Source organism: Microplitis mediator, chromosome 11 (genome assembly GCF_029852145.1).
Source record: "Microplitis mediator isolate UGA2020A chromosome 11, iyMicMedi2.1, whole genome shotgun sequence".
In the NCBI taxonomy this organism is placed as follows: domain Eukaryota; kingdom Metazoa; phylum Arthropoda; class Insecta; order Hymenoptera; family Braconidae; genus Microplitis; species Microplitis mediator.
In genome coordinates, this window is record NC_079979.1 from 18,269,122 (window position 1) to 18,282,742 (window position 13,621).

The 13,621-nt window shown below is 29.9% G+C and overlaps 2 protein-coding genes and 1 non-coding gene across 4 annotated transcripts; 1 reads left to right on the forward strand and 2 right to left on the reverse strand.

The window, feature by feature from the left end:
- Positions 1-1,810: 1,810 nt before the first annotated feature.
- On the forward strand, positions 1,811-8,063 carry LOC130677350 (BLOC-3 complex member HPS1). The gene is made up of 5 exons (XM_057484087.1): positions 1,811-2,113; positions 2,960-3,219; positions 3,838-4,919; positions 5,036-5,295; positions 7,120-8,063. The coding sequence occupies exons 1-5, from the start codon at positions 1,994-1,996 to the stop codon at positions 7,381-7,383; spliced, it is 1,986 nt and encodes a 661-aa protein (XP_057340070.1). The 5' UTR covers positions 1,811-1,993; the 3' UTR covers positions 7,384-8,063.
- Positions 7,751-12,682, reverse strand: LOC130677351 (BRISC complex subunit FAM175B-like). 2 transcript variants are annotated; one of them, XM_057484089.1, is made up of 6 exons: positions 12,559-12,682; positions 12,127-12,266; positions 11,832-11,922; positions 11,412-11,724; positions 8,513-8,653; positions 7,751-8,430 (listed from the first exon to the last, which is right to left on the reverse strand). In XM_057484089.1, the coding sequence occupies exons 2-6, from the start codon at positions 12,211-12,213 to the stop codon at positions 7,974-7,976; spliced, it is 1,089 nt and encodes a 362-aa protein (XP_057340072.1). In that variant the 5' UTR covers positions 12,214-12,266; positions 12,559-12,682; the 3' UTR covers positions 7,751-7,973. The 2 variants fall into 2 exon arrangements, with proteins under 2 accessions (XP_057340072.1, XP_057340071.1); XM_057484088.1 differs by lacking the exon at positions 12,559-12,682 and adding an exon at positions 12,373-12,466.
- Trnal-cag (transfer RNA leucine (anticodon CAG)) lies at positions 12,561-12,644 on the reverse strand. The gene has a single exon. It is a non-coding gene; the product is annotated as a tRNA-Leu (tRNA).
- Positions 12,683-13,621: the final 939 nt, after the last annotated feature.

Sequence of the window (13,621 nt, forward strand, 5' to 3'; positions counted from 1 at the left end):
AATTTTAAAAAGGTTTATATTGTTATACACACTGTAAAAAAAATTGTTTGAATTTTCAAAGATTGTATGTAACGCAATAAACACATACATTTGTGCTTGAAATTTCATTACTAATTTCATATAGAATTTAAAATACACGTTTTTGAATTTTCAAATTAATACTTTGGATTTTCAAATGAGTGTGAATGTAACAGCCATCAGACAAATTTGAAATTACAAATAAATAGAGTAAATAATTAAAAAAATAAAATTTAAAAAAATGCGCATTTGAAAAATTTAAAAATTCAAAAGTCCATTTTTTCGAAATATTATTTTTTTAATTATTTACTCTATTTATTAAAAATTTTTAATTTGTCTGATGTCTGCTATATTCACACTCATATTTTCAAATACTTTTTTTTGAATTTTCAAATAAGTATCATGAAATTTCAAATAGTATTTTTAAAATTCAATATATGTTTTAGAATTTTAAATACTTGCTTTGAAAATTTTAAAATCAAGTATAAATTTTCAGTACGTTTATTAAAATTCATATTTTTTTTCTTAATTTTGAATGCCAGCTTGATTATTAAATTACGTATATTAAATTTAAAGCTTTTTTTCATTGAAAATACAATTTAAATATCTAGTTATGAAAATTCAATTCCTTTTGTATTGTAATTTTCAAATTATTTTTAACAGTGCACCCTTTTCCCTGATTAAACAAAATGATTAAAAATGATTTCACACGTTAAATGTCCATAAGAGACAGGATTAGAAATGATTTGAAGGATTAAAAAGTATTTAAAATGATTAAAAAACAAATCATTTTTAATCATTTTGTTTAATCAGGGTTGGCTTCAGTCACGAAGTAAAAAGCTAAAAGGGCGTACAATTTTTTTTTTAATGCTCATCAGATTGTATAATTGTTCTAAAGCTGGAGATTGGAAACAAAATTTATAAAACCAAAAAAACGTAAGGAGAAAGACCGAGTGCCCAATGTTGAAATTCTCCATATTGATACCCGGGTTCCGGGTTATAATTTCAAACACTAATTTTTAAAGTTAATTTTTTTCCGTGAACGAAATCAGCCGAACTCAAACTATTTCTAACTTCCGGGGCATTTGTTATTGATTCGGACGAATCTAGGGACTTCTCAGCTAAACTACTTTCACGATCGTGTTCCTCGATAAATTTCCGATGAGAAACAAGTGTCAAATGGCTAACTTCCATAAAAAATCAGAATCAAAACATCGAGTAAAACTGCAAGATTTCCGGAGAAATCAACTAGCGATAATTCAATTTTTTTTTACAACACCGAGTGCTAGGTCTATATTTTCTATGGGATGTCTCTGGGATTTCTAGAGAATTCAACTGGCGATAATTTAATTTTTTAATCGAAAGATTATTGGACGTCGGCTTACTTCAGTATCATAATTTATTTCTTCGAAAATGTAAAAATTGACTCTTTCCTTTTTTTTTGAAATTTTTAGTTTTTTTAGCGGGAAGTTAAAAAACAAAACTAAAAAATGCACAGTTAGAAAATTAAAAATTCTACATGTGCAATTTTTGAATTTTTTTTTCCACATTTTATCACTTTGGAAAAAATCTAAAAATTATTAGACCTCAGGAAACTCCGAAATCACTAAATTTTAAAGGTCATTTAATTTTTTTATAGACTAGGCCGGGGGGGGGGGGGGGGTAATAAGAGATTGCTCTTAATTACCCAGCAATATTTTTTTTCTTAATCAATAACTTCATGCGATATATTTTTAAAAATAATAAAACGTGTCAAGAGCTTTGACAAGTGACCGAAAGTGTCGCTAGTGTGCTGGAGGTTGAGGGGTTAAGAACTGTCAAAAAAATTGATACAAATCAATTCCACATGAGTATGACATCTGTTTATTGTTGTAATATTTTTATTCATTAGTTGATTAATTTTTTAATTATATTAACATTTTATTTAAATAAATTTAAGTGTCAAGTATTCAAAAAATATAATTTTAATTTAATAATGAAGGGTCTTTTAATTTTTGATCATCTCAATGATGTATTGTTTACAAAATGTAACAAGAAATTTACAAATCATATGGAAAATTTGGCTAAACTACAAGGACTGATAACTGAAGATGCGGTAATTAATTAATTATTAATCATTATTTATAATAAATCATACTGCAATCACCCGGCATCTAATCATTTTTGAAATTTTCAAATACTAAATTTTTCAAAAAAATGCACCTCTAGTTTTTTTAATTCTCTACATGTGCATATTTTTAGTTTTTTTTTTTTTTAATTAAATTAAAAAAAAAATGAAAATTTTTGATTGTTAACCTCAGAATCATTATGAAAATTTTAAATGATACTGAAGTTAGCAGACGTCTAATAATTTTTGAATTTTTTTTTAGACTGTAAATTTGGAAAAAAAAAAAGTTGAAAAAATTGCACTTGCAGTTTTTTAAATTTTCTACAAGTGCATATTTTTAGATTTTTTTTTTTGTGATTAATTTGCTAAAAAAAAACTCTAACAAAAATTTTTAATTGTCTGCTAACTTCAGGATCATAAATTTTAATGATACTGAAGTTAACCGACGTCTAATAATTTTTGGATTCTTTTAAAAACGATAAATTCCAAAAAAAAAAATATTTGAAAAAATTGCACTTGTAGTTTTTTTAATTTTCTACATGTGCATTTTTTTAGTTTTTTGTTTTTTTGTAATTGATCTGTAAAAAAAAAATTCAAAAATTGTTGATTGTCTGCTAACTTCAAGATCATAAATTTTAGACGACAATTAAAAGTTTTCAGATTTTTTTTAACAAATAAATTACAAGAAAAAAAAAAAAGTAAAAATATACACTTGTAGAAAATTAAAAAAACTAGAGGTGCAATTTTTTTTTATAATTTATCGTTGGTAAAAAAAATTCAAAAATTATTACAAGTCTTCTGATTTGAATATCATACTTTTTTTTATTTTTCTAGGACGAAAATTCAAAACAATTAAGCGCAAATATACTTATGCAATTATTTTCACCAATAGTGACGTCTCAACAGATAATGACAACACAGTTTGGTAATTCCTACACGTCAATGAAGTGTCAGGATGGAATTAATATGGCATTCGATGATTTCATGGGCTACACATTTATTTATGTCGCTACTGATGATATTGAACTGATGAAAAGAACTCTTGGCGTTTGTATATCAATAGTAGGACATATATGTGGTCCTGATGTTGCTGTGTATGTATTAATTACCCTGATAGCAAGACACCAGCTTTTTGGTCAGAAAGTTGCTGTCAATTAGTCAATTAGCGTGATCAAGTTGACAACTTTCAGCTTTTCCAACTGTTGACCACAAGTTGTTGCCAACTTTCTGAGAAAACCGAAGGCAACTCCCCAACTAATGGGATGTCAACTTTCTCAAAAAGCTGGCGACCACTTGCTGTCAATTTATGGAAATGTCAATTTTTCCAGCCAACTTAGTGACATTCCGCAGCCGCAACCTGCCACTAACTTTTTGAGAAAATTGTAGGCAACCGTCAGCTAATTGGATGCCAACTTTTGTCACCAAAGTTGCGATCAAGTTGACAACTTTTAACTTTTGTAACTGTTGACTACAAGTTGTTGACAATTTTCTAAGAAAATTTAAGGCAACCATCAACTAATGGGATGTCAACTTTTGCCTGCAACTTTTTCAGAAAATTAGTGACCTGTTGCCGTCAACTTATAGAACTGCCAATTTTTGCGGGCAACTTGATGACAAGTTGCTGCAGTAAGTTGTCACTAACTGGCTGTCAGGGATAAATCTCTTTATCTGTCAGTAATCAGTACAAATAATTTTAAAAATAATTGTTTCAGCCTAAAATCAAGTAAACAAAAAGCTCTGCTGGTGTCATCACTTCTGGATGCTTGGAAAGACCTACGAGATGAGGAGCAAAGTTTGCTGACTGAAACTGTCGAGCAGCTGAGCGTAAATGCCGAGCTTGCGTCATCAACATTAAAAATTTTACATGACGCCGTTGATAAACTAAAAGCTCAGTCAGATTTTCCTAATGTCCACGTCCTAGTGTTGGTAGAACACAAATTTTTATCATTATACTCAAGTAAAAATGCTCAAGACCTAAACGCCGCTGATATTTTGCTGATGGTACTGATGTGTAAAGCAGTAAGTGCTGATGAAGATGATAAAAAAAATTTAACAGAAGATCCTGATGTATTATGGAGTCAAAATAATTTATCAAATCAAGAAGAACCACTGAGTATTGATAGCAAGCTAGCGAATCCAACATCAGCGGACATCATGCATTTATTTAATGACTCAAGAGAGCCATCAGTTAATGAAGGTCTCTGTTCTCTAGCTGAAGACAGTTTGTACAGCCAGCTCGTTCTTCTAGGCTCTGATCAAACGCGAACAGCAAACGTTGTTCATATATTTGAATTATCTCCTGGTATTAATTTATTGACTATCATGGAGATAACAAACTTGTCAATATCATCAGGACTCTATGATAGTTTTAATTTCTTAAATATTATGAATTCCTTGCAATCGCAGCGCGACTTTGACGAATTGAAGCCGACATTTGATTCCTTTGATTCGTCAATTAAAAAAACAGTCGATGGTATAAAGAAATATCGCGCTCACGTTAATAATGATGTCGATATGTGCCAGCGTAGATTGCAAGTAAAGTGGGAATTTTTGAGACGAAAGTACATGGAGTTTTTTAAACAGCGCGACACTGAATCAATATTACAAATAGAATCAAACATGTCAGGATTAATTGACACGATGATTGAATTATTTCGGTTGACTTGCTTCGACAGAAGTGTTTTAAAAATAGGCTGTGATGTTATTTTGACTGTCTGTAGATTAGTAAGACAAAAGTTCAATGACTTTAGCGATTTCCTGAAAGTCAAAGCACTGAAGAATTTTTCACTTGGATCATATCCTTTTTAAATACTTTTTTTTTAGTTAATTTTAATTAAATGTATCTGCTTACTGTATTTTATGGCGCAATGCTTGTGGTATTATTCCTTAATGTCTTGTCTGCAATATTCACGAGAACTTCCCTAACAATCAACAAATATCTTGAAGAATTTCCTGGTCTAGTTCATTTTATTTACATCGACCGAACGACTCATCGAATCACTGCGCCCACTCTAGACTTTACTAATTTAGAAACTCTGGCGTTGACTAAAAAAAAAATATGGGCGATGGTTGATCACAGCAGGAATCATCTACAAGAAGGACAGTTTTCAGTCATGTGGAAAGACACGACATTTAATTACGCTTATTTTTTGTGGTTCGAAGATAGTTCTGTAAGTATTTTTAGTTTGAGTAAATTGCCATCACTGGGCCCGTTTTTGAAATACGTTCGCACTTGGGGAGGGGTGTCGCTGACTGATAAGGGGTCGGGGGTCTAAGAAAACGTGACAGAGATTTTATTGAACTGTCAAAGTTTTATTATTACAGTCGAACTCTATTAAGGGGAGAAGCTGGTCTGAGATACAAAAAAAAAAAGAACATAAGTTTGTGATTTTTTTTTCGGAGCCCTGATTAAAAATACTCATGAGTAGGGACAAGATTTTGGCCTTATTTTTGAAATGAGTAGTTCAAATTTTTGATATAACGGGGAAAATATCGGTCTTAGTAAAAAAGTTTTCGAACAAAAGTTGTAGGAAATTTAATGTTATTAAAAAAATGTCTCTTATGATTTTCTTATACGATCAATATTTTTACCGTAATTTAAAAGTTAAGATTCATAATGAATGATTCAAAATTTGGGGAATTATGAAAATCTTAATTTTGAAATTACGGCTTCCTTATTAGTCCTAAGAAAAAATTATAAGAGACATTTTCTTTAGAAAATTAAATTTCCTACAACTTATGTTCGAAAACTTTTTTAATGCGACCAATATTTTCACTGCAATTCAAAAATTAAGATTCATAATGAATGATTCAAAATTTTATTAATTATCAAAATCTTAATTTTGAAATTACGGCTTCTTTATTAGTCCTAAGAAAAAATTATAAGAGACACTTTTTTTAGAAAATTAAATTTCCTACAACTTTTGTTTGAAAATTTTTTTAATAAGACCAATATTTTACCCGTAATGTTAAAAATTTCACAAAATTTCAATTAACGCAAAAATCCTGGCCCTACTCATGAGTTATGACTTTAATTGAAATAAATTAAAATGATTTCACATTTTCAAATCTTTCTGAATCTTTTTCAATAGCAAAATAGTTCCACATTTCAGGTCACGTGTAGGATTAAAAAAAATTTAGAATCTTTAATTTTTCTAAATCCTTCTCAATACTAAAGTAGTTCCATATTGGAAGCTATTGAAATTATGAAAGATTGAATTCTTTTCAATACTTTTGACTTCCATAATAAGAATTACAAAGTATTCAAATGATCGAAATTTCAATTCCATTTAATATTTTTCAAAATTTCCGTACACTGTGAAAAATTCCCAATAAATTTTACTACGGGTGCATAGTAACACCGGACTATAAGAAAACTGATTCAAAATTTACAAGTGTCCCATAGTAAACATATGCGCAGACTACTCGAGTGTGGCCTATGCGCATACGCTCACTATGAGACACCTGTAAATTTTGAATCAGTTTTCTTATAGTCCGGTGTTACTATGCACCCATAGTAAAATTTATTGGGAATTTTTCACAGTGTATGGATTGAAAAGAATTGAAATAATTTTCAATACTTTTCAATGATTATTTTTAATCAGGGAGTACCTTCTTTATTTAAATGTTTAAAATTTGTGACATGATTAAGCATCAATCCACGAATGTTCTGCTAAATTTTCATAAAAAAATATCAAAAAACAAGCCAGTGGTAGTGGGGAGAGACGAGTCACCTCAAAAAAAGTCTCCATGCCGTAGGCAGGATAACTCATGACTGCCTCATCTGAAGTGGGGTCAAGATTGAGGTAAAGTTCCGAGATAATGGAATCTGAGTTCGACTGTACAAATAATAAATTTTTTTAAATATATAAATCTATACTAGTAATTATGGGGGGGGGGGGGGTCTAAAAAAGTAAACTTTTACGAGACGTATTTTGTGAACGGCCCGTAGTTACAATAATTAATTGATTAATTAATAAAATTAAATTTTTAAGGGCTCGCCGCTTAAATGCAAGACGTATTTAAATCCGCAAAATAAAAATTTACCAGTACCAGGAATACTCTGCGGCGATTACTATAAAAAATTATCCCAAATATACTTCCCTAAAATTTCTCATAATAAAATAAGAATATATGAGTTATATTGTGTTCATCTAGGTCTTGCGACTTCCTCTTGTGTCCTAGAACACTCGAGAAGACTCGCAGCTACGATATGGGAAATTACTGGTCTTCCTAATAATCCAGCTGATATTTTATAAAAATGTGATTGTATCTTAATTAGTTATTATATTTTATATTATTTAAACAGTATTTATAATATAAAAAAATATATAGTCGAATTTCATAAACTTACTCAGTTAAATTACGGAGCAGAAATTCCGAGTTATCGAATGCCCCTTCTCCTTAAAGAGTAAACTACACGCATGCGCTCTTACATCACATCCAACGAGACATATATAAATATATATACACACACAAATGTATAACATCGAGTGGGGGACAGCGTAGCCCGTAGTGGGGGTAAAGATTGAGGGGAAGTTCCGAGTTAATGGAATTCGACTGGATAAATTTGTGATTAATTTTGTTTTTTAAAATAAAAATCTTTATTTAAGTATTAGAAGAAAATACTGAGACTTAATTATTTTATTTAAACGTAAGAAATATTTACAACAATCCTTACACGTTTTAATATCTTCTTTTTTTCTTATTTATCTTCTTTGGATAATAGTAAATTATTTTTATCTTTAAACGTTAACTTTAAACTTTGAATTTTTAAATTATTATAATATCAATAAGCAGGAACAAAATATTAAATGAAAAATATGATAATTTTTGAAAATCTTAAGTACTAAGAGAAGTCAGATTTATCATTTGATTTCCTAGCCGCGTGACTGTACGATCTTGGACCTACAGATGGAGACTTTCTGTTCTCATTTTTCAAACATTTGTTATTAAGACCCATAGATACTGATGGATTTAACGGTGAGTTTTCTTTAGATTTATTCAACACTTTAGTAATCGTTACTTCATCAGTTCCTTGAAAAATATTATCATCTGAGTCATCAAAATCTTTTTTAATCAAATCTACAAGAGTTTCACCAGCAGAATTTTCAATTTTCGGTGGCTCTGTGTTTTCTAAACGATTTGCTTCGATTTCTTTCTGCAGATTTTCTATTTCTTTTTCTAATTCCATCAGTTCACGATCTGATTGTAGTACCGCTGAAACCAAATTATCGAGATGACGTTCTGCTGCTTTATTTATTTTTACTATTGAGTCAATTGCTGGAGATCTTTCGAAATCAATCCTGTAAAAAAATAAACTCATGATTAATTTAAAATTCGAGTAAATTCGTAAATAAATATATGAATAATTTGAATATTTATTACTGTAATGTATCAACAAATTTGCTGAAATGATCTTTTACTGAATTTTGTTGTTTAATTGGCGTTGGTTTGTAGTCAGATCCATCAAGTCTCGAAGCATCTGCTCCTAGATTATTAATTTTTAGTTGAACTGGGTGATGAATTCTGTATAAACAATTTTAAATATTCAGTACATAATTAAACAATACACTTAGGGATGAGTGTGAATGTAGCAAACATGAGACAATTTATAAATTTCAAATAAATTAATTAAAATAATTAAATTTTAAAAAATGCGCGTACTGATTTTTCATTTATCTAAAAGCGCATTTTTTAATTAAAAAGAAAGTCCTGGACTCATATCTTCTACCGTATTGTACTCATGTATTATTTATTATGATCCTGAAGTTAGCAGACAATTCAAAATTTTTTTATTTTTTTTTTGAACAATTAAATTTGGAGAAAAAAAAAAATTAAAAATATACACATGTAGAAAATTTAAAAAACTACAAGTGCAATTTTTTCAAATATTTTTTTTCTTCTGGTTTATTGTCTAAAAAAAATTCAAAAATTATTAGACGTCTGCTAATTTCAGTATCATTTTATTATGATATGATCCTGAAGTTAGCTGACAATTAACAATTTTTGGATTTGATTTTCAACGATTGAATTAAAAAAAAAATTAAACTAAAAAAATGCACATGTAGAAAATTGAAAAAACTTCAAGTGCAATTTTTTCAAATATTTTTTCTCTTCTGGTTTATTGTCTAAAAAAAATCCAAAAATTATTAGACGTCTGCTAATTTCAGTATCATTTTATTATGATCCTAAAGTTAGCAGATAATTCAAAATTTTTTGATTTTTTTTTTGAACAATTAAATTAGAAGAAAAAAAAAAAAACAAAAAATATGCACATGTAGAAAATTTAAAAAACTACAAGTGCAATTTTTTCAAATATTTTTTTTCTTCTGGTTTATTGTCTAAAAAAAATCCAAAAATTATTAGACGTCTGCTAGTTTCAGTATCATTATTTATTTATTTAAAAATTTAAAAAATTGCCACTTGTCAGTTACATTGACACTCATCATTAGAACCATTTTTTCAAACAGAGTTTATTTTTAATCCGGGTTTTAATTATTATTGCTGGTACAGGGAGAGAAAATTGTGGTAACCGTTCCTAGCACGTTTATAAAATATCAACCCATAACACTATATAATTATATCCTCCTCGATCCTGACGCCCTATATAGGGGACAGTTTTGCCAGGATTGGCAGCTATCAGCTGTTTTCTAAACCATAAAAATAGTTATTGCTACAGTTTTAAAATGGATGGCTTTAGAAACTATAAATTAGAAAAAATGTAAAATGTTTTTTTGCTTTTTAAAAAGTCTATAAGTATACTTATAAAAAATTATTCAAATAGTAAACAAAATGATGCCTTCGGACTGAGGAGGATATAGTAATAACTACGAAGAATTATGGACAATGTTACAATTCTATTCACAATATCTCTACTCAAGGGAAGTGTTACAACTCTACTCACTCACAACATTACTCAGCCTCAACTCTACTCACAGTTTTTTTTACTCAGGTCTAACTCTACCCTGATAACCAGGATATCTCATACAAAAGTTGGTATTCATTATTTTGCGACCAACTTGACGACAAGCTGTCGACAACTTTAGCATTTGCAACTTTTGGCTATAAGTTACCACCACTTTCTGAGAAAGTTGACGTCAGTATGGAGCCGCAACTGGAATGCAGGTTTCTTGATAAAATGCGAGGCAGTTTACCGTCAACTTATTTTATTTCTAACTTTTGCCACCAACTTTCTCAGAAAGTGTCGATCAACTTTGGAAGTATCAACTTTTGCGGGCAACGTGGCGTCCAGATGCGGCTGTAGTTTCACGTCAGTTTCTTTCCAACTTGGCTATCAGGGTACTCAGTTATATCTTTACTTCGCTACAACTCTTCTCACAAAGAATTGCTGTTTTATCGATAGGCTAAAATACGTGAGTAGAGTTGTAGCTGCATAAAGTTGTCACTGAGTCTAATTGAAGCTGAGTAAAGATATAACTGAGTAGAGTTAGACCTGAGTAAAAAAACTGTGAGTAGAGTTGAGTCTGAGTAATGTTTTGAGTGAGTAGAGTTGTAACACTTCCCTTGAGTAGAGACGTTGTGAGTAGTATTGTAACACTGCCGAATTATGGGCTATATGGTCATAACTTCTGGAAAAAGCTTCTATAATTATGGAAATAATTCCTATAATTATGATAATAGTTCCTATATCGTATGGTTACTAATTTATGGTAATGATTACCATACACATGGGAATAGTTTCCATAATCACATAAGAATAGATTCGTAATTCAAATTGTAATGATTACTAGATACGGATGGGAATGAACCCTATACATCATGATAACTATTCCCATATTATGGTAATCATTACCCCAATAGTATGGGAAATATTGCCATAGTAGCATAGGAACGACCACCATAATTTGTGTGGGTGCCATTCTTATAATCGATATTTTAAAAAAACCTATTAGTATACAATATAGAAACCATTCCCATAATATATTGTAATTGTTAATGATTCTGAAGTTAGCAGACAATTAAAAATTTTCGGATTTTATTTTTTAAAAAATCAATTACAAAAAAAAAAAAAACTAAAAATATGCACATGTAGAAAATTTAAAAAGCTACAAGTGCAATTTTTTAAAATATTTTTTTTGTAATTATTCATTTCTAAAACTAATTAGAAAATTATTAGACGTCGGCTAACTTGAGTATCATTAATTGTTACCATAAATTTCTCTCCGTGTATATCGATATATTATTAATAAACAAATATACTAGGAATATTAATTAAAACCCGGTTTGAAAAACTGGGTCTTAGCAAGTTAATAAAATAACATACCCGTCTTTGTTTTGTGAAAGTACGAGCCTCAATTTATGAGTATTTTTTTTTTCAGTGACAGAATAACTCAACATACCAGCAACAAAATACTGCTTATCATTATTATTACCACCAGAAAATATATTTTCAAATTGTTTGTGCAATAGTTTGTCTCTCAAACTTGGAAATAATGAATTATTTAATCTAAAACGATACCACCCAACGATTTCTTTATCGTTATTATTTACAAAGTCTTTAAGTTTTGATTCATCAATTTTTCCTACTGAATTGTAAAATGAACATGTTGGCGGCAACGGCATAATTCCTCTAATATCTTAAATAAAATTAATAATAGTAATTATAATTGTAATTATGATTATCACTTCACTGCATATTTATCAGTAAAAAAAAATAGATAACACTCGAAAAATTAAAACTTACTAATATGTATTTCTGTAGAGTCAACTTGTCGGTCAGCATCAGTTACTTTTTTTGTAACATACCTCAAGACTTCACCGAGAAAAAATCCCATCTGAAAAATTTAATTGTCTGTAATTAATAATTACACTTTATATTAATTACGTATTTATTTTAAAAACAAAGCCGTCGATTTAAATTTAAATTTTAGGTTAAGCATCAGCGGAAGGATTCAAATTTTTTAAATGTAATAAAAAAAAAATGAAAGTAATTATATTGTAATTTTATAATTAATATTAATTACTGTTAATTTAATTACCTGATCGCCAACAGTTCGAACATTTTCATAAATTAATAACGAAAGTGCAGCACCAGAAATCGTAACAAATGATTTGTCATCCGCCATTTTTGACAGACTATAATTTTGTACTGCGGAATTTCGCGGTTATTATTTATTACCTATAAATAAATTCAAATGAAAATTATTTTTATAAAGTACATACTGCAATTATCATTTCAAACAATGGAAATTAAGTCAATAAACAATTATTATACAAATACAAACCTCTAGGAGTTATCAGAAATAATAACAAAATTTATTTATCGCTTGAGTTTTTTTTTGTGGTCGGTAAAATCTACGACTGTTTTTTTTTTTTTTTTATTAAAGTCGATAAGGACGTAATTATAAATAAATGACTGTCGTTAGTGTTATTGGTAAATTATTTAAATAAATTTTGAATAAAAATTTTACCTTGTCAGAAGTGGGATTCGAACCCACGCCCACAATAGTGGACTGCGACCTGAACGCAGCGCCTTGGTCCGCTCGGCCATCCTGACACTGGCGGGAAAAGCCAGTTCCGTTTGGGATATAAGCGTGTACGCACCGTACGTTCTTGCTCCTCAACGAAACAGTTAAAATATCTAGATAAAATTGCGAATAAAATAAAAATTTTATTCTATTATTGTTGGTGATATTTTTGTGCCATATAAATAACTAAAAATATTAATACAGATCGTGGTTGATTAAATAATAATTAGCGTGGCTAGGAGAAATCCTAAGCACACTGCTAACCTGCAAATAAAGTGAAAAATGAATAATAAAAGGCGAAGATTTGAAAGTAAATCATCCGAGGACTTAACTCAGATACTGAATGCGAAAAAACTTAAAGAACTAGAAGGTCTGACTGCAACAAAAAATTTCGACAAATTTTTCGAAAAAAATAAAAATAAAGTTATTGCGACACCGAATCTCAAAGCTGCCCGGCCACGAACGAGTTCATTAGAGCGACCTGGAGATGGCAGCACTGAAGATATACCCGAAGATAACCAGGCGGGTAATTTTATCATACCGCGAAAGTATGTGCGTAACCGAACCGTACCAGCCCAGTCGCCAGATGGCGAAGCGGTAAGCACGTCAAATAATTTCAATCCACTCTCAAGTGAGATGATGTGTGATGACTCCGAACTACTGGGGCAGGAAGACCAAACGCAAATGCAAAAAAGCTCCAGCAAAACAAATGACAGCTCAAAACAAAACCTGCCTCCAAAACAAAACAACTCCAATCCGAAGAACGATCATAATGCATTTAAGCCTAAGTCTAGGCCGCCACCCATCCATGTCTACACCATAAAAATGAAGGAATTAATAAAAGTTATCACTGATGGAAAGATCCCAGAAGGAGATTTCTGGGTTAGACACTCTGATAAAGACTACATAACGGTGAATACCCTAAAAATAGAAACATATAAATTAATCAAAGAAGTTTTGAAGGACAAAAAGCTACAATTTTACTCTTACACACCTAAAGAAGATA